General features: G+C 50.4%; 1 protein-coding gene across 8 annotated transcripts in view; it reads left to right on the plus strand.

Annotated features, from left to right (window-relative positions):
- The window catches only part of NF2 (neurofibromin 2), a 40,663-nt gene extending 15,504 nt beyond the window's left edge, over positions 1–25,159 (plus strand). For 2 of the 8 annotated variants that reach the window (XM_042886165.1, XM_042886171.1), the window contains exons 5-16: positions 46–114; positions 585–667; positions 1,393–1,468; positions 1,777–1,911; positions 4,083–4,157; positions 5,583–5,696; positions 8,086–8,208; positions 8,586–8,803; positions 10,127–10,232; positions 14,734–14,864; positions 16,595–16,754; positions 24,170–25,159. In XM_042886165.1, the coding sequence (XP_042742099.1) occupies positions 46–114; positions 585–667; positions 1,393–1,468; positions 1,777–1,911; positions 4,083–4,157; positions 5,583–5,696; positions 8,086–8,208; positions 8,586–8,803; positions 10,127–10,232; positions 14,734–14,864; positions 16,595–16,754; positions 24,170–24,220 (1,341 nt within the window). In that variant the 3' untranslated portion in view covers positions 24,221–25,159. Of the gene's footprint in view, positions 1–45; positions 115–584; positions 668–1,392; positions 1,469–1,776; positions 1,912–4,082; positions 4,158–5,582; positions 5,697–8,085; positions 8,209–8,585; positions 8,804–10,126; positions 10,233–14,733; positions 14,865–16,594; positions 16,771–18,520; positions 19,693–19,746; positions 19,900–24,169 lie in introns of those variants that run through there. The other 6 variants (XR_006181472.1, XM_042886168.1, XM_042886167.1 and 3 more) reach the window with 6 other exon arrangements.
- Positions 25,160–25,571: the final 412 nt, after the last annotated feature.

The following is a 25,571-nucleotide window of genomic DNA, read 5'->3' on the forward strand; positions in this document are numbered from 1 at the left end:
CTGCGTTGTTAACAGTGTGGGCACAACATCTCTGCTTCTTTCCAGTATGGTGATTATGATCCCAACGTCCACAAGCGAGGCTTTCTGGCACAGGAGGAGTTGCTTCCAAAGCGGGTAAGGAGCTCAACCCAGCAGAAGAATGAACTTCCACACTTGGTAACATTTGTGCTACAAAGCCCTTTGCAGAGAGGGTCTCTGTGGGGCTGCTTGCAGCGCATTGGGCTGGGGTGGATTTCCTTGTCAAGGTAAACGACCCAAGGAGTTGTACTGAGGAAGGAGGATTCAGTATTTTTCTGACATTTTAATAAAGGCAGAAGCAATTATTTTCTTTCTGATGGTTTTCACATTTTCATTCTGTCTGTGTTTCTTCTTGGTGGCCTGGAGACTGTGCATGCTTGAGGGCTAAATCAGCACTGTGATATTGCAAAGCGTGGGGCTGAACATGCACTGCTGGGAGAGCAGGCAGGAGCTGTAATGCCTGGGGATTATGCTGGAAGCTTGGGCATTTCTGGCCTGTTTCATGGCTTGGGAAAATATGGCAAGTAGCAGTGTGACCTGGATCTCTGTCTCCTTGTGTGTCTCAGGTAATAAACCTGTACCAGATGACTCCAGAGATGTGGGAGGAGAGGATTACAGCCTGGTATGCAGAGCATCGAGGCAGAGCAAGGTGAGTGTGTGCTGGAGTGGCCTGTGGCTCAGGGGCAGCCCCCTCACTTGAAGAGCTGCAAGGGTTTTGGGGACCTTGAGCAGGTGATGGGTGAGCTCTGCTCGTAGCAGGGTTAATCCCAGCAAGTTTGGCTCACAGGCTCACAGAGGGCAAAGAGCTTTCTTTATTCCTGTGGCTCTGCCCTGCTGCCCACTGGTTCCTGATGGGGTGAACTTGGGACTCGTGCTCAGGAGAGAGAGTACCTGCAAAGAGGCACAGAGGCAGCCCTATTGCCCAGGGGCTCTGGGGGCTCACTGGGCAAGGAAGGAAATAGAGATTCCAAGGCAGAAAGTCAGACTGGTGAGGTGTATCACTGCTCATGTGGTAAAACACTCCTTGTGGGAGATATTCCTGAAGTAAGATAGAACTGGAGCATAGGACTCCCAGCTGAAGACTTTTCCCTTTATGCTTAAGGGACTGGGTGAGGAACAAAGCATTGCTTGAAATGCTGTGTCTCTCTGGGCAGGCGTCAACAGCCATTAAGATGCTGGCAAGCTGCAGACTGGGATTTGCTGTAGGACTGTATTGATCCTGCTAGCAAAGACAAACCTGACCCATGTGATAGAGACAGTCAAGGTTTTAAAGCATCGTGTGTGCTTAGGATCAGAAAGCGCAGCCATCTCACTCTCTCTGATCCTACCAAATGTCTGTAACTCTGGCCTTTTTTTCTCTTTTTTGTCTGACAGAGATGAAGCAGAAATGGAGTATTTGAAGATAGCTCAGGACTTGGAGATGTATGGAGTGAACTATTTTGCAATTAGGGTGAGTGTAGGTTGTGCTTTCAAGGTGTTCAGAGTTCCTTGCTGGGGTAGCTCTCCTGTTGTCTGTGTTGCTGTGAGATTGCGTGAGTGGAGGCCGCAAGAGGCAGCAGACCTGGGACACGGCTGTGCCATGTTAATGGGAGTCACTGTGCTGTGCTTTGCTACCCGGGAGGTGGGAGCCCTTTTAACATACAGTGCTGGTGGGTCGCTGCTCAGGGCTGGTTCACAAAGCTGGCAAAGGCTTGGTTTGTGTCAGATTGTCCTTGAGTTGAATTAAAGGATTTTCTGCTCTTTTCTTTCCTCCCTCAGAATAAGAAGGGTACTGAACTGCTCCTTGGAGTCGATGCTTTGGGTCTTCACATTTATGACCCAGACAACAGATTGACCCCTAAAATCTCCTTCCCGTGGAATGAGATCCGGAATATCTCCTACAGTGATAAAGAGGTATGGATCCATCTCCCCTCTCTTCTGAGAGCAGTGCCAGTAAGAGCACAATTACAATTTAAAATGGCTTCTCTTTGCTCTCCTATCTGCTGTGCTTGCTATGACCAGCATAGTTGAAGGCAGCTGAGACTCTCCAGGAGTGGACAAACAGAAAGTCAACTGGTTTGATTTTAGAGTACCTTCAAACCCACTAGATGGTTTTTTTTCACAAACAAAATCACTACTGATGTGCTTAGCCCAAATACTGAAGATGGGAAGTTTAAATTGTTATTTTCTGTGTGCGTGCTCTTGAATTATGGGATGTGGTGAGAGGTGTTCCTGGTGAGAAAAACTCTTGCATCTTGACACGCTATTACATCATCTTGAATTCTCGGGCTGCTGGGCTTGGCATAACAGCTGGAATCTTTTTAGGAGGCAGAAAAATTTAAGCTCACCGTAAGAGAAATATTTATTAAATCCAGAGCGTAAATACAAATCTTTAGAATTGTTGGCTGCCAAACCCATTTGAGAACAGCAATAAAATTGTCTGTAGAGGAGAAACCGATCTGCTCGGTTCTTTTAGTGTGTGAGAACTGCTCGAAGAAAAGCAACTGCCTTCGTGGTAAGGAAGAAAATTAACTTGTTAATTAAAGTGTTTTCCAATTTAAACGTGATATTGATCAGGGTAAAAGTTAAAGGCTTCTCATCAGCTGCATTTATTGCATGTCTTATGAAGTTTTGTAGGAAAAGGCCATGTTGGGATTCTCGTCACTTGTTTTTTTTTCTGCTCAAAAATAGAGAGCTCCATAACTCTGCCAAGCAGCTCAGCACTTAATGACTTTCAAAGACTTTTCTCCCCGTGACAGATCAGTGGAAGCTGTCAGATCATGCACTGCCTCAGAGATATGGGGATTGAAGGCCCTGTTACTGGGCCTTGACACAGGACTGTAACAGATCTTTCTCTTGGGGGGGAAAAAGCCTGCCACTTTCTATCAGGGCAATAATCTGGCTAATAAGATGACCACAAGTAGAACTGACATGATAGTAAACAGGCTTAATAGCTGGGTTTGACAGCTACACTGACACAGCAGAGGTATTTAATCTATTGTAACAAAGATTGACTGTTTATGTGGAACTGAAATTCCTCCTCTGGCATATTTCTGCTGGTGCCTCCAATGACTGGCGTGGATTGTGGTGGAGCTGAAGCCCAGGACGTTCACGCACGTCTGCCTGTGTGAAAGTCTGAAAAGATGGGCTCTTAAACTGACAAAACAAAACACTGCCAGGGCGAGTTCTGCTGAGCCCCTTTCAGGCAGTACAATGTGTTGATAAATAGAGCTGGTTTAATGGACGCAGGCTGCCTGCTATCTCTTCAGCCAGTTATTTCTGTAGTATGTGGAGGAGTGATGGAATACATACACACCTTCTAAAAAATGCAGTATTGCAGAGCATTCTGTCTCTTCAAGCATCCTTTTGTTAGTTCAGAATCTTCTCTTTGTCCAGGGGCTGCGTTACTGAAACCCTCAACACTGGTGATGCCACCTGTATCCCTTGAGAGAATCCTTGTGGGAAGGCGCTTTGGGGAGGGTGCACTTGGGATGAGCTTAGAGCTGATCAGTGGCACGAAGCATCAAAGCGTGTTGGTGCAAGGGAATAACCTTTTGGGCTGCAGAGCAGGCTTGAGACATCACTGAGTTCTGGAGAAGAAAATGCACTGAAAAATTCTTATGAATTCTCTTGCAAGGGGAAATGTTAACAGGAGGAATAGCTGCTTGTGTTTCCATATTTCTATTTCAGCCCTCCATCACACGGCTGAGCCGGTTCTTCCTCTATTCAGAGGCGTCAGGATTTTCTACTGGCCCTCCTCAGTTCTGTACAGCTTTCAGGAGAGAAGTTTCCTGTCTCAGTTTGGGAGGCAGTGGATCAGTCTCTGTGGCCAGGAGATGGGCATTATGCTTGTTGTTTCTATGTGGCACTCCTCTTTTTCTGGCCAGGAGCAGTTGTCTCCTTGGTTGCTTTTGACTCCAGTCCCCTTGCTTGGCTAAAAGCCACAGGGACAGCTCTCAGCCTTGTTTGTCTGACACTGCTGACCTCCTTTGAGCTAAAGCTTTTGGTAAGACTTTTATAGCTGTGTCATTATTAAGTGCAGAGCTCTCTGATAATTTTGTCCCTCTCTATTTTTTCCTTTTCAGTTTACAATTAAGCCATTGGACAAAAAGATCGATGTGTTCAAATTCAATTCATCAAAGCTGCGTGTGAACAAGCTGGTAAGTCTGCAGGCGCAGGCAGTGAAAATTACTCTAGCAGAAGTTTCTGCAGGCAGTATGAGACAATGCTCTTGTGGGGCTTTTCCTTCAAGCAGTCATAGGCTGCTGGACTGGATGGGCTGTAGATGTGACTTGGTACCACAGCTGTTATTCTGTCATAGCCTCTAGAAGAGAAAAGGGAAGATGAAACTGTGCTCGTTCACAGAACCTCTCCCCCTCTCCTCTGTTTTTGTGCTTCCTTTCTGAGCTCTCAGGTTGCATCTGACCTGCATGGCAGAAGCACATTGTAAGTAAAACTTTCTCCTAACCCTTGTTTTTGCTCCAAATTCCTTTTCTTCTCTTGCTCTTCTCTGTTCCAACTCGCAGCTTTAGGCCTCCCACTTTTGGGAAGCACCGTTGTCAGTGTTGCAGCCCTGGCTTTTTCAAGGCTGAACCCTGCTCAGGATGCTCTGCTTGCACAGGAACAGCAAGAACTGTGTTTAGCTGTCTGTGTTGGGGATCAGCTTTAGCTAGTGCTCTGGATTAGGTGTCCAGTTGGCTTTGGGGCTTTGATCCAGGTGCTGAAGTACCTGTGCACTGTTGTTAAGTTGCACAATGGATCTTCAGAAGGCAGAAAGGGAGGGGGACTTTGTTGTCCTGGCTGTGGGCTGTCCTACATGCCTGCTGTACTTGTGTGCGCAGGGAAATGGGGCTTTCTCACAAAGGCCTCATTCACTTTTCTCATCAGGTTCATAGTGCTGACTGCAGAGGATTCACTCATAATGTGTGAAATGAAATACAGACATGTGAAACTGTCCTTTTCTAAAAGAATCAGAGCTTAGAAACTCTTTCATTGCTGAAAAATAACCGAGCTTTCCATCCTCTGTGTACCACCCCCTTTGCTTTGCTATCTCTCCCTAGGATGACCACTTCCCTTGTCCTTCTCCTTAAGTATCAGAAGAAATAACATAGATGCTCAAAGCTATCTAAAAGTGTACAAGGTCACTGTTGATAAGCCTCTCTGTGTAGCCTTGCCCAAGGTGGAAAATGTTGTTCCTTCTTTTTTTTCCATCTCAGTGCTTTTAAGCTTCATGTTGGGAGAAGGTGGAAGTTAATCTTGAACCTGAAGAAAGGGGGGTAGTGAGATCAGGAGAGCTGGCTGAAGCTGTAGAAGGCTGTTTTACTATTTGGCCTAACGCCTCCTCAGGGTTGGTATAATACTTGCCAGGTCCGTGCTGTGTTGGCTGCACAGAAAATTGGTTTCTGCAAAGAGCTGATGGCTCCCTGCCCTTCACGTTGGGGTATGAGAGCTCATAGAGCTTGGGTTTGGTGGAGGGAAGTGCTTACAAGCTCCAAACCTAGTTCTTTGTGTCAGGAGTAGAAACCACGCCATCATCATCACGCGTACAGCTTTTTCTCTCCTCTCTTCACCTTTGACTGGAATAGATTCTTCAGCTGTGCATTGGAAACCACGATCTTTTCATGAGGAGGAGAAAGGCCGACTCATTGGAGGTGCAGCAGATGAAAGCACAGGCCAGGGAGGAGAAAGCCAGGAAGCAGGTGAGAGACATCTCCAGTAAACAGGCCGTGAGCCAGAATTGGGAATGCAAATGAGCTTGGGGAGGAACAGTCTCCAGATTGACATCAAGCACATGGAGCAGCTTTGAGGGAAGGTCCGGCTGAACATCTCTTTATAGCAGCCTGCTCCTGCAGTGCCATTCTCCACATGGCTCGGTAGCTTGGTGACAGCCCAAGTCCAGCCCCCACACTCAGGAGCAGAACTGGGAGGAGGGGAGGGATGAGCAAATCTGGTTGTCCCAGAAGTGTGGGCGCACCTTTCCCTGCCTCACTTTTGTCCTGAGCTCTGCAGCTAAAAAGATGTAGCGTGTTGGGGTGGCTGGTTGTAATTAAAGCAGGGGCTGTGAGGGGGAGCTGTGCTTTGTCGGGGTTCTTGGTCTCATTTTCTAATTACATGGTGATGGAATGCACGCCGACGTTTCGGGGGGTGCAGCCTGCATGCTAATTCAATGCTGGCCTCCTTTATCTGCTGCAGGTCAGCCCAGGCGGCAAAAAACAGCTCTTTGGAGGCAGCAGTGTGTAGCCAATGAGTATATATCAGCAAATTGGATTGTATGAATCATTGTTTTCTGCTCGTAGACCTTTTCTACTCACTGAAACCCACACAGCTAATCTGAATACTGCTGCTTAGAATATAAATATGGCCCTTTCGTACCAAAGCCACTAGATAGCAGCAGAAGAAACCGAAGCACTTAGTTGCACCAGGAGAGTCTTACTGTCAAGGGACTTCAAATTTGATGCACTTCGTTTGGTTTTGAACGTGTTTGCAGAGTGTTGGACTCAGTGCTGGAGCCAGGATTGGCCTGGCTTGGTGTGAGTTGTCTTGCGGGCACCACCTGACACAGCTCTCCTTCCTGCAGCTTCTGAATTGGAGGGAGAAGACAGGGCATGAGTCACACTGCAAGGGCAAGTGGGCCAGCTCCTGGGGGAAAGGGGCTTTTTGCTTTCCAACAAAAGATTCCTGCGGTTGGGAAGGAGTTGCCATTAGTGGAGCCAAAGGTCCTTCAAGAAGGAGCAGCATGGTGTCCGAGTGCTGGTGTCCTCAGGGGCAGGTCTTGCAATTTTGTGAGTTTTTTGAAGTGTTTGAGTAACACGAGCTGGGGGTGAGGTCTTGTGTTGGGCTGCTAGAAGAGGTGATGGAGTGATGCAGGGATGCTGAGAGCAGGCAGGAGCTTGTGCTTCCCAGGAGCTCCCAGATTCAGAGCCCTTGTGCTTTACAGAAGGGTTCAGGCTTCTGCTTGGGTGGCTGCTCTCCCAGGAAGCCACTGTGCTGTCTTGTACACTGTCCTCCCTTCAGGATCCACAGTTGTTAACTGATTCCAAACAATCTCTTTACATCAGGACTTCTTGTTAATGGAAGGCCTGAGTGGGATGCAGACCATAATGATAATTGATGAAGAGAACCTTTAATAGAAGGAAGCCGAGCCATTAGAGCTGTGGGTATCCCACTTTCAGAACACAGTTGGTGTCCAAGGAGCTGAGAAATGTGTCTTGTCACACTTATTTCCGTTATTAAACCTGGCAGGTGGCCTGTGCAGTGCTCCGAGCCCGGGGTGTAGCATGGATATTTATAATGTACCCATCTCCCTGGTGCTGGAGTGGTTTAGCTTGGTTGTTAATTAGCCCAATGGCGACCTTTCTGTGCTTGGTTAGCAGAGAGGCAGAGTATGGTGTACAAGAGGTGGGAAGAGGTGAGAGGATTCTGGGGGGTTGTCCCACATAGCTTGGTTTTTCCCCACCTGGGAAAGCATTGTTCTTTCTTGCAGATCTCTTATAGCTGGAGGGAGATGGTTTGTTGTGCCTAGGAACTGATTGATATGGTGTGGCCTCCCCATCTGTAAGTGAAGTGTCTAGTGTGCTGGGTTAGATTTGTGTTTGTGTCTGATGGAGAGTAACAGCCACATCCCTCAAATTCCATCCTGACTGTGTGTCAGTATTTGATGTTCTGGTGCTGCCCTCAGACTGTCCTTAACCCCAGTCTGGCTGGCTGTTCAGCTTGCCATAGGTAACTTTAGGAAGAGCTCTGGGGACCTTGCTTGCTGGAGCCTGCCCTGTGAGTCTGTGCAGCACGATGCTGCCTGCAGATGTAACTGTTTGCAGCAGTCTGCAGGGCAGCAGCCTGCCCAGAGAAGAGGGGATTGCCTCAGGAATGGTGCAGGAACAGGGAGAGAAGGAGTGGGATGCTCAGTATGGTGTGAACAGAGTACGTTCACATCATCCCTATTTAGTGAAGTGCCCCCTCGTTGACAAGCAGAGAAGGAGGCAGTGCAGTCTTGTGTTCAAGCCCTCAAGTAAAACTCTCTCTAGCCCTGAGAAAAGTATTTCTAATTCGTGTTATTTCTCCTTGCTTTCCCCTGTTTCTTTTTCCCAGATGGAACGACAGCGCCTGGCCCGAGAGAAGCAAATGAGAGAAGAAGCCGAAAGGACAAGGGATGAGCTGGAGAGAAGGCTGATGCAATTAAAAGAAGAAGCAACGATGGCCAACGAGGCCCTGGTAAGTCTCTGGGCAGCTGTTTCTTGAGGCACTGCAGCTGTTCCTGACTCTTTCCACTGCTAAAGCATTTGAGTTGTGACAGTTCTGTGGCTGTTCTCAAACTGTTGCTGGTGGATGGTGATCAGGAGGCTGGATGGAGCTTATTGCATCCAAACGGTCTGCTGAGACAGGAGCACAAACGAGAATTATTTGGGACAGAGCCTGGCTGCATCCAGGTTTTGGCTGCAGGAGGCTGCAGGCTTTCATGGAAGAGAGGGAGGGGACTCAATGAGCCATGGTGTCATGTGGAACATTCAGTTTGGGGCCCTGCTCCATCCTTGAGAGCACGTTTGAGGAGACATTGTGTGCTTGCTGGCTTAACACGTGTTTATTCTCAGATGAGATCTGAAGAGACAGCTGATCTGCTGGCCGAGAAGGCTCAGATCACGGAGGAGGAGGCCAAGCTCCTGGCTCAGAAAGCAGCAGAGGCTGAGCAAGAGATGCAGCGAATCAAAGCCACGGCCATCCGGACGGAGGAGGAGAAGCGACTGATGGAACAGAAGGTGCTAGAAGCAGAGATGTTGGCACTGAAAATGGCGGAGGAGTCAGAGAGGAGGTCAGAGGGTACAACCTTGCAGCTGTCTCTGCTTTGCTTTCCAGCCCCATTCTGACTTAGCACTACTGTGGCTCACCTCGAGGTAGTCCAGAGTTTGCAGTGAGTCCTTGGCCTCCCCTGCATGCACAACAGCAACTGACCCCCAGGCTCAGCTGGTTTCTCTCTGTTTTGCTGTTTGCCACAGCTAGGCTATCCCTGCATAGGAAATGGTACAGGTAGAACAGCTGTGGCCCTGATCTTTCTCTGGATTAAAGCTGACATCCCTTCTCTGAAGCCTTCTTTGGAAGGGTGACGCTGTGGTGAAAGGAGCAGGGACATCACCTGGAGTGCCCTGGTGCTGTGCCTTTCACACCCTGACAGCTGAAGGCAGCTCAACTTTTGGGTGATTTCTGCACACACCCACTGTATTCTCAGGAGCATTTGACAACATGAATAGCAGCTGGTTTTGTTTTTGTCTTCTTTTTAATGTCAGTTCCACACTTACTATATTCTATTTGTTCCTTTATTTTCCTTCTCTCCTGTTTAGTTCTCCTTATCAGTTGTGAAGTTTGTGTTTCAGATTAGCTCTGAGGTCTCTTTAGCTCCTCAAGTCTTTGTCTCTTGGTAGAATTGATATTGCTGTCCTATTGATACTCAAGCTCTCACAATGCATTTGATAGTGAGCAAGAAAAAAAAGTCATTCTTGATTCCTTCCAACTGATTATTCCTTTCCATGTAAGCTTTCTTGGTTTCAGCCCTTCTGAGTGGACAAATGCTGTCCTTGTCTCTTTTTGCCTTAATCTTTAACTTGTGAAATCTTCGCTCCAATTTCTATTCAGCAGAGAAAGCTTCCTTACCTGGCTTCCACCTGCTGGGGGTTCCTTGGGAGCTCATAATGCTCAAGTCTGGCTACTTGTTTTAGAAAAGTTGGGCCCTGCAGGAGGGGGAAGTGGCGTGATTTTGGATGCGTGGTCCTTTTTGAATGTAGTAAATAATTGTTAGTAGAGGCTTGCCTGTCAGAAAACTGCCTTTCCTGCTGTAAGCCTGAGCTTACCTGTTGAAGGTGTTTTTTCCCCTTCTGACATTCCAATGTGCTGCTCCAGCCCTTAGCTTTGCTTACTGCTGCTCAACGCAGAGCTCGTGCCAGAGCTGTCCTTCTATGGCATGGCTTTTTGTGCTAATTAGTGTCCCACATGTCAGAGGTGCCAGTGTTTCCCTTATCCAAATGATTTCTTAGTTCAGGCCTTGTTAAGGGACAGCTCTGTTTTACACCTATGCTATAATCGTGTTTATCAGTCTCCAGGCTTGGATCTAACATTGCCATTTGCTGTTCTTCCTTGGTAGGGCAAAGGAGGCTGATCAGCTAAAGCAAGACCTTCAGGAGGCTCGAGAGTCTGAGCGGAGAGCAAAGCAGAAGCTTTTGGAAATCACTAGCAAGTCATCCTACACGGTAAGAATGATCTGTATTGTCACTGCTGGTTTCCAGACAGTAACTGTGGCATCCTCTGTAGCCTGGAGCAGTCTTGTGTCTCCATCCCATCACAGAGGGGTATGAACCATCTCATTGTATTGCTTGGCAGCTGTTCTGTAATACTTAGGAGCACTTGCCCTTTTCATCCAAGTAACTTGTCCACCAGAACACTTTGCTCTTCTTTTTTTTTTCCCCTATCTACCCTGCTTTATTCTACAAAGGCCAGGGAGCTGCTGATGGAATGAAAGGCAGCAAACTGTGAACTAATCTAAAAATGTGTTAGAGTCGTGCTTTGCATGTGGAGAGGACTGGCTCAGTAAGAGCTTTTAAAACAGGGTTAAATACACAACTGAGGATAGTCTGATACTTGTTAGGAAGGATAAACATTGTTCCAAATCTGTGAAATGGTTCTTAGACATAAGCTGGTTGCTGTGCATCTGTGTGCTGAAAAACCAACTTCATTGAAGGGGGAGTATTCTGTAATTGCCCATTAAGAGGATTTCACACCTTCCTCTGAAGCATCTGGTCTTGATTGCTGCCAGGGACTGAAACACCAGACTAGAAGACCAGTGCTCGTTTTGTCTGGCAGTTTCTTTCCTCAGCTTCCCTAATTGTGCTGCAGGACCTGCAGAAGCCATCAGGTGCTCCTTCCCTGCAGCTTGCACCTGCCACGACTGCCTCTTCTGCTGCCCTTTGTCCAGAGAGGTGGAGGGGGAAGAACTTGACATCTTCAGGAATAAACTCGACAGACATACGTGGGAGTTACTGACCTGTCTAGTACTGAAGTTTTAATTTGTATGTGTGAGCTCCTTCCCTCTCTCCCCTCAAACCTTTTGAGAGGCAGATTGAAGAGGGCTGGTGACGAAGAAGCTTTTCATCCAGATTCTCTGAAGATCCCTGCAAAAACATTCAGAAGCGTTTAAGAAACAGCAGCGACGGAAAATAGTGAGATGTTTTTAGCCTCAGGGCCTTCAGTGGAGTGCTGTAAGGCTTGATGCTTCATAAACCTTATCTTTGGAGAGTGCCTCATGTTGCTGCAGGTTTCTGGGATCCACCAGTTCTTGAATTCTGAGTTTAATGTACTCACAAGGTGAAGCATACTTGTTGAAAACCTGCTGAATGGCCACATCAGCCCAGCGTTGTCTGGGCAGAGCACTCGCATCCAGGTTCCCTCACAAGGCTGTGCTCATCCTAAGTCAAATAAGCAGAATCACAGCTAGTGAGCTTTGTGCATAAATCCCTGTGCTGCCCACACCAGCCATCAGCAGCGAGGCTGCATTCCTGCCTGTGGAGTTAAAGCCTAATTACAGGAGGTAGTGCAGGACTGCATGGAGCTCAGCTCCACCCCTCCAGCTGCATCTGTCCTGGAGGCAATCTGTGCAGAGCTGCCACCTCCTGACACACAGTGCTGTATCCTCTCCTTTCCTCAAAGAGCAGTGGTTTGCCTTTTTCTCTCCCTATTTAGATGACAGTCCCCTCTCGCAGCTATTGCCCCCTCCCAGCCCTAGGAGCAGCACTGCAGCACACAGACACAACACAAGTCTATTGCTTTTCTCAGGCCAGCTGGCTGCCTTGTGACTGTTAGACCCACATCCACGTGGCAGTACCTTGCTGAGCCCTTGTGTGTGAAGCATCCCATCTCTATTTGTTACACCTGTCTCACGTCCCTCTTCCTTTGTAGCATCTCTCCTCTCTCTGCCACGTGAGTGCTTTGGGACAGAAGAGCAAGATGTGCTGAAGTGCTGCTCCTGCACAGGGTTTGGCTGAAAGGACCGTGCTGGGCAGGCGCAGTAGGAGGGAGGGAATAAGCCCAGAGTGGCCTGAGGGATGAAGGGTTTTGAAAGCTGCTGCTGGGAGGCTGGTGTCCCTCAGGTGAATGGCAGCTCTGCCAAACGGTACCAGATTCCAGCTCTTCTCTCCCTTAATGAGGGTGTAACACTGAGCTTGTTATTTTCCTTTCTCCCAGAGTTTGTGCTGTAGTCCCCTGGCATGAAGAGCAGGCCAGAACTTCCCTCCTGGGAAAGAGGCAAAAGAGGAAGGGAGGAGAGGATGGATGTGTTACAGAAATGACAAGAAGCAGTTAAAACTTTTCTTTGGTAATTTTCCAGTCCCTTGTACTGGCTTTTTAAAGCTTGTTCAGGTGTCTTTTTAGACCTTGAAGCCAAAACTGCTTTTGTGATGGTGGTGGTGGATGATGCATGAGAAAGAAAAAGCAAACCTGAGTCTCAGGCCAGCAGGGCTGGGAGAACAATTCATTCTTTACTGACTTGGCAGCGCCTCCTGCCTCCTTCATTGCCATTCAGGTACCACTCACAGCAAGGCTAAAGGCAGTCGTCTCTTCTGTGATTCTTTGTAGTATGAAGTGCCTGTCCTGGGCCTGCCCAAGTCTTCAAGCAGCAAAGCGAAGGCAGTGGCAGCAGCAGGAGCAGCTCTCCCTGTGGGGAAAGCCTTATGACATGGCTTGCTCTGTGCTTCCCTCATATCGTCCATCTCATTTGCTCTGTTCCCCAGAGGGATGACTGCTGTCAGCGTGGTGCTCGCCTCTATTAACTGCAGGAAATTGCTTTAATGTAATAACAGGGTTATGCGTTTTGTTCCAGGTGAGGAAATGCATGAGGCAAAAGCTCTGTGTCCCCTTTGTCATCCGATGCCCCAGTGACATCTCATGTCCTCTGGATTAAAAATTCCTGTGGCTCGTGCAAGACTTGCCCAATGTGATCACAAATGGCAGGGAAGGGCTCTGCTCCAGATGCTGAGCCCGTGCCTTTGAAAGCACTCAGCATGTTCTTTCTTTGTTCCTTCCTTACGCTTCCTCACTGCTGCTGCTCGTACTTCTCCATCAGTTTTTTGTTGCTTCATGAAAGAGCTGTGAAGGGAGGAAGTAGCAGTAGTAACCCTGAGAAATGGGCATCAGGACTTGATGACTGCAGCAACTGAACGCACTTCGCGCTCAGCTCTTACTGCTGTTGTTTGGGGCTGTAGCATTTTTTTATTGTTTAAACAGAAGGAGCATGTGCAGTAAATGGCAAAGGTTGTTTTAAGGCCAGCAGGATAGTTTGGATGGCCCTGGTTCCCCTGCACATCTGTAAAACCTCACATGGGAGCAGCTTTGTAAACCTGCATGCCTCATAGCGAAGGGTCTTGAATTCAATGTGAGGCAGGTATTTAAATCAGCAGATGCCTTCACTGGTCTGTCCCCTCTCCTTGGAGAGAGGAATTCAGGTACTCAGCTATCCCTTATGGCACGTGCTGCAGAATTAATGTGGTCGTGTTCTGTGTTAGCAGAACCTGAAACTGAGAGTAAGAAACGATGCTTTCCTTGCAGCTTTAAGTGTGACTGATCTGCAACATTCCAGGCCAGGCAGTGCAATTGTGGTCACCTTCTTGTACAAGATGTTTGCATTTCTGCAGCAGGCAAGTGAAGTTGTCCCTCTCAGGTTTGTCCAGGAGTGGAGATGAGCCCCAGCTCTTTGTGAATTCCAGGCTGGTGGAGAGTGGAGAGGGAGGTTATTGCATGGAGTAAATCTGTCACCAGCCATAACACTGCTGGTTCTTGCTGAAGTGGAGCTGGCTGCAAACAGTCCTAAATAGACAAAACAAGGGAAAGAAATTGCCAGCTACAGCTTGAGCTCCTGGGTGCAGGTACCCTCTGCCCTACTGCTGCCAGACCTGCCTGTCTCTGCAGAGCCATCTCCTGCCATCCCACAACAGCAACCTGATTCAGGCAGGTTTATTACAGGAATTCCTTAAAGGGGGACGGACCACTGGCAGGGAGCTGGGTGACTTTTGGGTGCTGGGCTGTTTTCCTTCAGTCTAAACCAAGGGCCAGCATGCTGGCAGCAGCTGTGACTCAGATCCATGCGTGCAGTCTGCTGTCTGAAGCTGCTCTACCACCCTTGATGTGTGTTGCTGCTTGCGACCTCATCTAACAGACTGCAAGAGAGGAGTGATGATTTGAGTCAGGATGCTCATCCTGTACTGATAACAAGCTCATTTATTACAGGTGTGACAGATATTTTAGCTGAGGGATGGACGTGATTCCTAAATGCTTGGAACTATTAGTTACTGCAAAGATTAAAATCAAAGTTACGAGTGCATCTTCATGGACCTTTCTGAAATGGCAGCCTCAGTTAACCTTTGGAATTACCATGCTTTTTGACCGTGCTTTGAGGAGTGCTGGAGCACAGGGCTCTGGTCACACAGGATCTCACGTTGCCCCTGCTCGTAGCCTGTGCTTTTAAAACTAAATTTAAGGTTAAAAAGCTGCTGGAGTCTCCCAAGAGGCAGTGATGCAGTGACAAAACCTGCGTGGGCAATCAAGACTTTATTAAAGCACTTAATTTGCTACACTTACTGAAGTAGTACTTTGTGCTGTGTACTTGGGCTTTGCTCAGGTTTTGCCTCTACACTGCCTGTTACAGAACAGCTGCTGCAGGAGCATCTGTGTGGCCAAAGTGATTAATTTACCCTCTCTCTTCAGCAGTCCATGAACTCCAGCACGACAGCACTGCCAACCGACCTGCCGAGCTTCAACCTCATCAGTGAGAGCCTGTCCTTTGACTTCAAGGATACAGACATGAAGAGGCTGTCCATGGAGATCGAGAAAGAGAAGTAGGTGGCGTGCTGCCAGCATGGGTTTGGCTGTGGCTGTGCCCTGTTTGCAAGAAGGAGAGCAGGACTTTTACATTCAGATGAGCCCTGGTGTGAGGTGAAGGGGGGAGAAGGCTTGTGGGGCTTCGTGTACCAGGTCATTACTAACAGCTCAGAGCACGATGGAGCTGCTGGGTGGCCATTCCTCTGGATGGGGACCTGGTGTCACAGTTGCATCTCCGCTACCTGGTTAAAGGCAAATTTAAGCACGCTGAGCCATGCCAGCACAGTTCCCATCTGTGTGGTGAACCTAGCTCTTGGGTAGGCTTCCGTTCTGTTGGTAGAAAGAGTTAACAGCAGTGTGACTGCTGGCATGCTGGACTATTGCAGGCAGGTGCTTGTGTGTTTGCTGTATGTGCAGAGCATGTCAGGATGGCTGGAATGAGGGCTGCATCCTGTGTTAGGGCTTTAACCCCTTTTCCTTTGAATCTGTGGCATGTTTATATATAAAAAGTATGCGCAAGCAAGTTTGGATGTGATTATGAGCTTTGATCTCGTGTTTTCCTGAGGGTTTAAATGCAGCCTTCGAAATCACAAATTTAGCAGAAATCAAAGCAGATCAGATTTTAATCTCAGTAGTAATAATGTGCTTTGTTCATTGACTGGATAGCAGATCAAAGCTGGAAGGGCTCTGCCATAATGCTGCAGTTGTAACTTCCTGGGGCTGCAGTGAGGCACCCCGCATCCCGCTGGGTGCTTCATTCTGCCTCTGCTCCGTACCTCTCCTGCTTGTTAAATAACAGACCACTGCTCCAGAGGCAGAGGTTAAGAATTTTTCCTCAAGCCAGAAGGAAAAAAGGGATGAAACCTGAAAATACCACAGTAATTCCTGGTTCTGTACCCTAACTAGGTCAGCCCACTCTTCTGAGCAGGAGGATCTTGGCTCTGCTAAATGATAAAAGCAACAACGGGCTGTCGCTGGCTTCTCTGGACGAGCTCTCATTCCTCGGGTGCTGAGCTAAACCTTGCTACAAATTTTGGCACTCTGAAAGGGTTCTTGTTAGTCTGCTGGCACTTTGACCCCAGTCGCAGTATTTAATCACAAGTACAAGCTGCCATGGTGTGACTTGTCTCCAGCAGATGCTCCTTTGTAGAAGGCATTTAAGGCTGAGTCCTGAGAGTGCCTAGTTTTCTGTTGTTGGTATTTTTTCCTTTCTATCTTTGGGAGACCTTTCTCCTTCTCAGGGATGCAACCTATTATTTTGGGTGCAGTGCTTGCTGTCATACCTCTTAAATTAAATCCCTCTGAAACATGAGAGTTTGGTATATCAGAGTTCTTCCTTGAAAATGGCCCACAAGAATTCGTGCCTCTGTAAGTCTGTGAGCTGGGGAGAGGTTGCAGAGGAGTAGAGCAGTGCTGTTTGAAACGTTTTCCTGGCCTGAAATTGCATCGTGTTTATCTGTCACTCAAAATGGGGAGACTTACAACAATCATCCAGCTGCCCTCGCTTGGCTTGGCTTTTTTTTTCCCCTACAGCAACATGACTTACAGCTCCTAGTCAGGTGTCTGGGTTCTCTTTTTGACAACAAATAGCTGGAAGTAGTGAATGGATGATGTCAGTTCTGTACGCCTTAAATGATGAAGATAAATATGTTTTTGTTTTTTTTTTGTTACAACTCTGTTGTTGGCTGCCACAAAATAACCATGTGCACCAGGCCACTACTAACCCAGCACTGTCTGTGTGTGCCAGGGTAGAGTACATGGAGAAAAGCAAGCACCTGCAGGAGCAGCTGAATGAGCTGAAGACTGAAATCGAGGCGCTGAAGCTGAAGGAGAGAGAGACAGCTCTGGATATATTGCACAACGAGAATGCCAGCCGAGGCAACAGCAAGCACAACACTATTAAAAAGGTATCAGAGGGCTCCAGTTTGTACCTTGCCTGACGAAATCCTTTTAAAACGACAACAGAATAGCCCTTCCTATATTTTGCACAAGTTGTTATAATAAAATTGTTCGATCTAGGCTTTCTTCCCTGGCTGCTTAGCTTTGAACTAGGGCGCAGGGAGCTTCGGCTTCTGGTGGCCATGGTTTGGTGTTTACTGCAACCAAGCCTTGACTCTTTGGTGCTCTGTGAGGGGAGGCAAAGATCTCGAGCTTTGCCTGTCTTGCTGAAGCTTAGCAAAGCTACAGAGGGCTGCTGTTTAGAGGGTCCTGCTCCCCTCCTGACCTCAGGAAAAGGAAAAGCCCTACTTGTTGTGCAGCTGTTCCCCAAGGGCAATATGAAGAAATGGTTTGAGCTCGGCTGGGGAATAATAAGGGGAGAAATACTCCTGATTTGTGAGCTCCCAGCAGAAAAAGCCAAAAGCCTCGCCCTCGCTTTTAGTCTGTTCTCAAGTAACCTGTAGTGCAGCTTCAGATACTAACAGCAAAATCTTCTGCTGGTAAGGTTTGTGTGGGTGTCTGCTCCCTGTGCGCTGGACCCTGGAACCACTTGCCTGTAGAAATGCTCTGGAGATTAATACTGAGCCAGAAAGCCTGGGTCTGCTGGTGCAGGAGTCACACGTGGAAGGTCACAACAAAAGGCATTCTTTATTTTTACACCTGGCCCTTTGTCTTTAGCTTAGTAGCTCTGCTGTTCTCCCAGCTGGGTTCATTTTAATGAGAGGCAGGGGGTGCATCCGTACCCAGTGCAGAGGGATGGCGTGGTCAGCTCCAAACACCTGCAAAGGCTTTCCCCAGGCTCTTTGCTAGCAGGTGTGCTTTTGGAAGGTTGTGCCTGTATGGCACACTTCACAAGCATGCAGGCTGTGGCAACAATTAAGGGTTTTAAAAACGAATCTTCTAAAAAAAACCCTAAAAGGGTTTGAAAGTGTCAGTTCATGCTGATTTTCATGGCTGGGAGCTTATGGTCACTAAATCAGGGCAGGAAAATGAATCTAGTGGATCTTGTTGGCAAGTTTCCCAGTGTTAGCTCTACACTATTTGGGTTCCTGTCTTTCCAGAAGGAAGAATATAAGAATATTCACAGGCCCTTTTTATCGCTGTAGAACCTGAAAAGCTTTCTGCTCCCATTAAGCTTTGTTACAGTATGTCTCCATACTCAGAGCCCTCAGCATAAACAGAAGATGCTAATTTTTTTTTTTCCTACGTAGCTTTTTGAGATATGTTCATAGAAAGCTGCTGGTCCCATTTGTCTCACTTAAGGAGGGCGCCGAGGCAGGCACTTAGAGATGATGCCCTGACAGATTCCTGTAATTGGGGCTGCGGTCAGCTGCCTCCTGAAGCTCAGCCTTCTCCCCTGCCTCTTGGAGGGTTCCTGGGCTGCCTGGCTCGTGTATCTCAGCCAGAGGAGCAGAGGTTTTTAAATAACAGTCTATTAGTGAAACACATCAGGATGAAATTACAGGCTGCTTTTGTTCGCGCCTTCGGGAGGTCAGGAGGGCTTTTGTCTTCACAGTTGTGATGGAAAGGAAAATTCAGGACACGGGAGGTGGACAAGAGGATAGTAGTTGAGAAATGCATCAGTAATACCAGCCCTCTGCCCCACCTGGGGAGCTGCTGGGCACTTCAGCATTCGGGGCAAGCTGTACGGATTGCACGAATGACCTGACATTGCTCCTATCACAAAGGATTTTTTTGTGTGTGTGTGTGTGTTCATTTTATTTTGCTGGTTTAGCCTCAAGCCCAGGGCAGAAGACCTATCTGCATTTGACACATCAAAGTAGGTTATTCCAAGGTACTCTGCGTGTGGTGATGGGGTCACCGGCTGCAACACTAACCTGTGCATGAGCTTGCCTGTGATGTCCACTACTCTCGCCAGCTCCCGCTGCTGCCATCCTCACAGCATTCCATGCAGTGTGAAACCAGTGTCCCCAGCACCTGCCCTTCCCTGTGTGGGAAGCCCTGCCTGGCTCTTACTCCGTCGGTAGCATTTGCAGCTTCTCCACATTCATTTTCACACCTGATTCCCCACGCTGGGAAGCGTCTTTCTTGGCAGAAGTTGAGTTGGCAACATCAGCGGGGGAGTGCAGGCATAGGTTCTTAAATAATTAAACAAGCCTGGTTTTGCTCTGCTGCTTGTGGCTGGGAATCTATCGGAGGTACAGGGTGGCCTTTGAAGATTTCTTTAACGAAGTAAAACGGGATCTGCCCCCTTGTTTGCTGCAGAAAGAAATTCATGAGCTTAAAAAACCAAAACAAACAAAGCCCAGAACAAACTCCATCACTTCCTTCTCACTGTTGCTGCTAAAGCAGTTATTTCAGACTGAACGCTTGCAATTCTGTCTTGGAGTGGGGCAGCACGTGGATGTGTAGCCTGTGTCTGTATGTCTGGAGAGCGTTGGGGCAGTGAAAAGCTGGCAGCAGGGGACAGCCAGTGTCTGCAGGTAGGGCTTGGGAAGTGTGCAGCAAGGGGACAGCACGTGGCATTGGCTAGTGTGGCACCTTGGGGCAGCTCTTCTTAGCCCTGGGCTCTCCTCTGCTGCCAGCTTTCCCCAGCCCTGAGAAATAACAGCCATTAGGAATAGGAGAGGTTTCCTGTGCTTTTCCTAGGGAACAGGGTTATTCCCTGCAGGCCGTGCTCGTGGACAGCAGCTCTTTTTAAATGACTCAAATAGCATTTCTAGCATTGCCTCTGGGGAGACAGTGTTGAGATTTGAGCATTCGCTGAGCAACTGTCTCCTCCAGCTCTCCCGTGCTGCCTCCTGCTAGAGGCCAGCAGTTATCCCTGTGTGGCACAGGGGCAGGGAGACAGGCACGGTGTGACACATCAGCCTGGTGGAGCTGCTGTTGTGAGCCAGCTGAATCCCAAGGGTGACCCTGCCACGCTGCTGTGCGCCTCGTCCCCTGCCTCTGTTACACTGCTCCTTTCTGCTCTGTCAGTGCTGTGTGTCTCCTTCACAGAGCTGGCAGTGCCTTGGGCAGCAGGCTGAGCCAGGAGCTCGTGTGCCCGGAGGGAAGATGTGTCTGGGGAAGCTGCTCTGCTCTTTCCATGACTGATCTTGCGTGCAGCCACAGCAAGTTTTGAGTTGTAGCGCTAAAGAAGAAGCAATGCAGGTACTACAATGATGGCAAACTCGGTTGGAAAAAGCCTTTGTTAAAAGTTTCTTTGAGGGCTAGCAGAGCCCTGCCTGCAGCCTGGCTGGGGAGCAGTTTCCCAGCACCTCTGGAGCTCCGTAGCAGATGCAGGAACACACTTCAGATGCAGCCTTCTCCCCAGCACGTGACCAGAAGTGATCAGCACAGGTTGGTGCCATCTGGGGACTGCAGGGCAGTGCTGTGTGTCACTCACTGTTGCTCCAGAGCCATGCTTGTGTTCCCACGCCAGGCTGCTCTCATTGCCCAGCATCTCCTTAGAGAAAAAAGCCCACACTGGGGAGATGTCAGCGGTCCCCACGGGGCTGTTTGTTGCCTGTGGATACCCGCTGTTCTTTACCCAGTGGTTTGAGCAGCTCTGAGACACCTTGAATGTGGTGAAATCCACTTGTGGCCGTGAACAGGGAGGGAAAGCAGCAGTCTGAGAAAAAGTCACCCAGCGGCTGAGCAGGAGGCAGTGCTGGGGAGGAGCCCCGTGCTGAAATCAGGCACACAGTGAGCACTGCGTTGTGACCTCCGGGTTTTGTTGCCTGCCTTTGAAGATGCCTGCGAAGTTCTTGGTGTTTAATTACGTGGTTAACATGCTAATCCTATTTTACGAGCTCTGTGGGCACAGCACAAGCACCTCATCTGGAAACTGATTTCTCTGTAGCGCCGTGGGCTGGTGCTGCTGGCTCCAGCTGGCTTGGCTTCAGGAGGGTTTGCTGCTTAGACTGCAGTAGAATATTAAAAAAAAAAAGAAAAAAGGCAGTTCCTCTCATCCTCCAGTGTAGGAAACCTCCCAGGACGGGCTGCTGCTCTAAAACAGGAGCACAGTTGGGTCTTTCATTCCGGTTGCTTTTCTTCCTGTGCTGTCATGCTTATTTACTGTGATTTAAGCCCTTTGAAGTATCCGGGCAAGGAGCAAATCTCTGTGCCTGTTCCCAGCCAAACCGCTGTGTCCTTGAGCACTGCTCTGCTCCTTTGAACGCTGCCCACCAGGCTGCCTTTAGGCTTTTCTGCAGTGTTTCTCCAGGGCTGGAGCTGGCTCCCTTCACCCAGCGCTGCTCTTGCCCCCTGGAAATCGGTGCAGACAGCTGTGTTGGGATGGGCCAGTGCTGATAGTGCTGCTGCCAGCTGCTTCTCTCACTGATCCTATTTGCAGAGCAGCATCACCCTGAAATCTGGTGAATGCTGCTTGATTTTCTGCTGAGGGACACTTGGATGGGAAGTACAGCAGGGGTGTGGATAGGCTGCCTGGGGTCTGGTGTCACCGTGAGCCCCGTGTTGCACTGAGCCACGAGCAGCACTTTTCCCACAGCCACAGCGAGGTTCATTTCAGACATGGGCACCTGCAGGGTTGCCTGGGTTTGTCCTTATCCTCTCATCTTCAGGGTGCCCCCTGCCCTGTCCTCTGCTGCATGCTGAGGACACTGGGCTACCAGCTGTGGGCACAGCCATGTGTCACCGATACAAAGGTGGCGGCACGTAGGACTGTGCTGGGCACTGCAGAAAACAGCTGTGCTCCAGCAGCAGCTGGGAGGTGGGGGACTGTGGCCGTTCCAGGGGAGGAAGGTGGTGATGTGCCTCAAGAGCCTCATCTTACAGCAAAAGCAGTGCTGCTCTGGGTGGGACAGAGCAGTCTGAGCTGCGTGGGGCTGCGTGCATCCATTGCTGCAGGCACTGTGGTGCCCTGGATGCTGCTGGGCTGCAGAATGGGGGTGTTGCCATCTCCTTTTTTCTCACCATGAGAAGAAAGTTTGCACGCTGCAAAAAGGGGCATGCACCCAGCAAGTGGCTGTAGGAGGAGCAGCACCAGTGCCATGCTGTCACCTTGGGAGCCGCAGGGATGGAGCGTGGAGCAGAGCCTGGATGTGGTACTGGTGAGCAAGGCAGCTCCTGGCACAAATCCCCTTCCTAATCCAGGAGAGGCATCCTGCATCCTGCTTTGTGAGCCCCTCTCCTTGCTGGGTTCGTTTTATTTCTGCCCCAAAACAGACGAGGTGTTTGCTTCCGCGCCTCGGAGCCGGGAAGTGAAACTCCCCAGCAGCTAAAATGGGACAGAGCAGCCTAATTTCCTTGTTTACAAGGAGCAAAAGGAAAGCAGAAAGCGTCAGGCCTATCAGCTATTTTTGTGGCAGCCTTTGAAAAGTGTTTCCTTCAACTGGAGTGTCATCTCCTCTCTTTTAAGCACTCTCATCAAAGCGATGGAGGCTGGGGGAAAGTTGTGCTCCGGGCCCCGTGTTTGGGAGAGAATAAATGGTGGTGTGGGAGTAGGAGGGAACAGGAGATGGGGGGGAGGGGGGAGAATGGGGAAGGTTTGGGTTTTAAAAAGGAAATGTGTGAATGGAAAGGTCCGCCTGGGTGCTGGAGGGATGGAGAGGACACGAGGGGAGCGGGGGCGGCAGTAAAGAGGATTTACAGCCTGCAGCACTCGCCTTGGGTTTAGCAGAGACTGAGCATCTCCTTCTGAGCAGCAGCAGAACGTGCCCAGGGGTGGCACAGGAGGGAAGGGGCCAGGATGTGGCCCCAGCTGTGTCGCAGTGGCCGTGTGGGGGTTCTCCTGCAGCCCTCGTGGCTTCTCCGTGTGCCGGCAGCAGCGCTGCGCTTACTGGGTTAGCTGCTGGAAAGTGGGTTTGCCGAGGAGGGGCTGATTGGTGGGGTTTTGTTACTGTTGTTGTTTATTTTCTTAGATCAAATAAGTCCAGCGGCTCTGGGTAAAGGCAGAGCTCCAGGCAGCCCCAGCGCGAGCCTGTGGGGAGTGGGACCGTTCCCTTCTCCCTATTCTGATTCATTGGAGCTCTGGCTGCTTAATTGTGCTCCCTCTCCCTCTCTAAATTTTCTTTGCTGGCTCTGGCAGTGCAGTGAGGAGCCCACCCCCCTCCCTCCTGCAGGAAGGAGATTATCATAATACTGCTTGTAAATCAATTTTTTTTTTCCCCCTTCTCTGCGCTGACGAAAATGTAACTGGCTGTTAATCACTCGGCCTCGGCCACGTGCTGCGTGTGCATTTATTCCCCTTGTTGGGCAAACGGAGCTGCTGCTGCTGGAGGGGAGCCCCGTGAGGCTGTGGGGAGAGGGAGGTCGGGGGGGTGTTGGGTCTTTCTTAGGAGCCTGGGGAAAGCATCCCTGCTTCGCCTCAGATGTGTTCCCTTTTGGAGCACTGAGCGTGCAGCTGGGCAGGGTGAGGAGGACGCAGCCCCTGCCGTGGGTTGGAGCGGCCGTGTGACCCTGTGTGCCACCTGAGTTTGACACTGTATTCCCTGGGATGTGACCCAGGCTCTGGGGAAGAGAACTGCCTCTCACCAGAGCACTTGCTGCTAGAAGAGCCCAAACCCAGCGCAGGCTGCAGCTCCGGAGAGACGGGGCGATGCAGCAGAGCCGCCCAGCCCTGCTCCAGCATGAAGCCCCTGCAGAAACTCCCTCTGCAATAGAGCTGTTCCGAATGGGATTCAGAATGAAGAGCTGTGAAGGAATTAGTGAGGAGAGGACGTGGGGCGGGCAGGGAGAGGGAAGCACTTGGCAGTGCTGTGCAGGGCTGGAGCCTCAGCCCGGGATCCCTGCAACAGCACAACACGCTCCCGGCGGACGGCTCACCGCTCAGCCTGGCCAAACGAAGCCTTTGCAATTAGCGCTGCTTTGGCAACCCTGGTGGTGATTCAGCAGCTGTTGGGAAGGTGGCACTGCTCCCAGGACGCAGATTGGGGTGGTTAGCTTGAAATACTGCACTTCTCTTCCTCCCGGCTGAGGACGTGTCTTCCATCTCTCATTTCGCCCATTAACGAACAGGAGCGTGGCTCTGACGCGGGGTAGTATTTTTAGTTTTGCCTCTCTCTTGCTGCAGAAAGCTTTGCTGAGGTGGATTTTGGGGTCTTGCAGAGCCTTGGCCCTGAGGCCAGCCCTGGGGGCGAATGAGCAGCTTCAGCTCCATCCATCGGGATCGAAGGTGGCTCCCATCGGGGCAGCCTGCATGTGGTCTGCAGGTTTGGGGCAGGGCAGAGGCAGGGCTGCTGTGGCTTCCCCACCACAAGAGCTCTGCTGACGTTTCTGACCTCATCTGCTGCCCCTCAGCACCCTTGGAGTTTTGGGGGATGGTGGCACAAGCAGGAGCAGCTGCCCATCCTGCAACCCTTTCCTGCACCCGTCCTCCACCCTCTGCAGCCAGAAATCCCCGCTTCTGCCATTCCCGTTGCTTCCAGAGGGGCCTCGCGGGAGGAGGGAGTCACCCCGTGTCCCCTCTGCTCTCTTGCAGCTCACCCTACAGAGCACCAAGTCCCGCGTGGCCTTCTTCGAGGAGCTCTAGGAGGTGACCGGCCCTGAGGAGTGGGGTTCCCATCCCACGGCCCCACGCCGCCCCGATGCCTGCTGCTCCCACCTGGGCTATGGACTGGGATCTTCTCCTCTTAGCATCCCCCAGTTTGAGTTTTCCCCATGTTCTCCTGTCCTTTTCCCCCCCCCCCCCCCCCCCCTTATTTTTCTACCTGCTCTGCTCTGTCTCGGCCCCCCAGGCTTTGTCCTCCAGGAGGAGGACGGGGTTTGGATCGCAGCGCACCAAGGAGTGGATGGGGCACTGCTGGCACCCGGAGCACGTGCAGGGAGAGGAGGAGAGCACGAAGGCTGAGGCTGCTGCTGTGCTGGGGAGAGGAGGAAGGGGCAGGAAGACCTCCTCCTCTTCCTCTGCAAGCAGGAAGGAGAACAACCCATGCCAACCAGCTGTAGTCTTTTTTTCCCCGCAGACTGTGCCAGACATGGGCAGTGTGAGGCTGTGGGTCTGCCCAACCTCTACCCGCTCTGTGCCTTTCCAGGAGCTGCAGCAGCTCCCTTACCAGCTCCAGCTCACCACTGCCCTGTTTCACTTCCCTATTTAGGCTGAGCAGGCCGAGGTGCTGACGGCACCCAAACCCCCCCCGGGGACCCCCGTTGTCTCCCCCACAGGCCCCTGCCCACCGCTGGGCTCTGGGGCTGCCTCCATCCCTGTGTCCCATGCAAAGCATCTCCCTGCAGGGGCCCGGGGCGCCCAGTGCCTGGCAGTGGGGCCCGGCCACGCGCTGCCTCCACCCCACGGCACCCCGACCCCTTTTATTTAAGCACGCTGTCTGTATCAGCTCCCTGCCCCATGCGTGCCTGCCATTTGGATGGGTTCTCCCCTGACCCTGGTACAGCCTTTTTCTATTCCCACGGATTGTTGTATCCTAAGAAATGATGGGTTCGTTTGTTTTAATAAAAACTCAAAGCAGGAGGAGGGGGAGCTGCTCCTCGCTCATCTCTTCCTCACTCCCTGAGGCTGCGCCGTGCAGCAGATTGAGCCCCTGGGGGACAACCAGGGGGTCTCAGCGCTGTCCCTGCGTGGGGATGGCGGCTGCCACTGTGCCACCCCCAAACCCGAGGCTGCTGCTCACTCAGCCCCGTCCCAACCCCAGGCGATGGGTTTCCACATGTCGCAGCCATGCGCTCCTCCCCAGCCATTCGTCCCATGGGCTGCGTTGGGAGCGGGCTGGATTTGTTCCTTTTTTACATTATTTTTAAAGCAGGGCAGCCCAGGAGAGATGGGATTGCTGCTTTTGTGTGTGTCAAAGGGATGCTGCTGGGGAAAAGGGGGGGACGTGGGGCTGGGGGGGGGGCTGACCTGATTTCCCGCGCAGCGCAGCCTCCAC

The sequence above is a fragment of the Lagopus leucura genome, unplaced genomic scaffold (genome assembly GCF_019238085.1).
Source record: "Lagopus leucura isolate 7727_CA_CO unplaced genomic scaffold, USGS_WTPT01 Super-Scaffold_100055, whole genome shotgun sequence".
In the NCBI taxonomy this organism is placed as follows: Eukaryota; Metazoa; Chordata; class Aves; order Galliformes; family Phasianidae; genus Lagopus; species Lagopus leucura.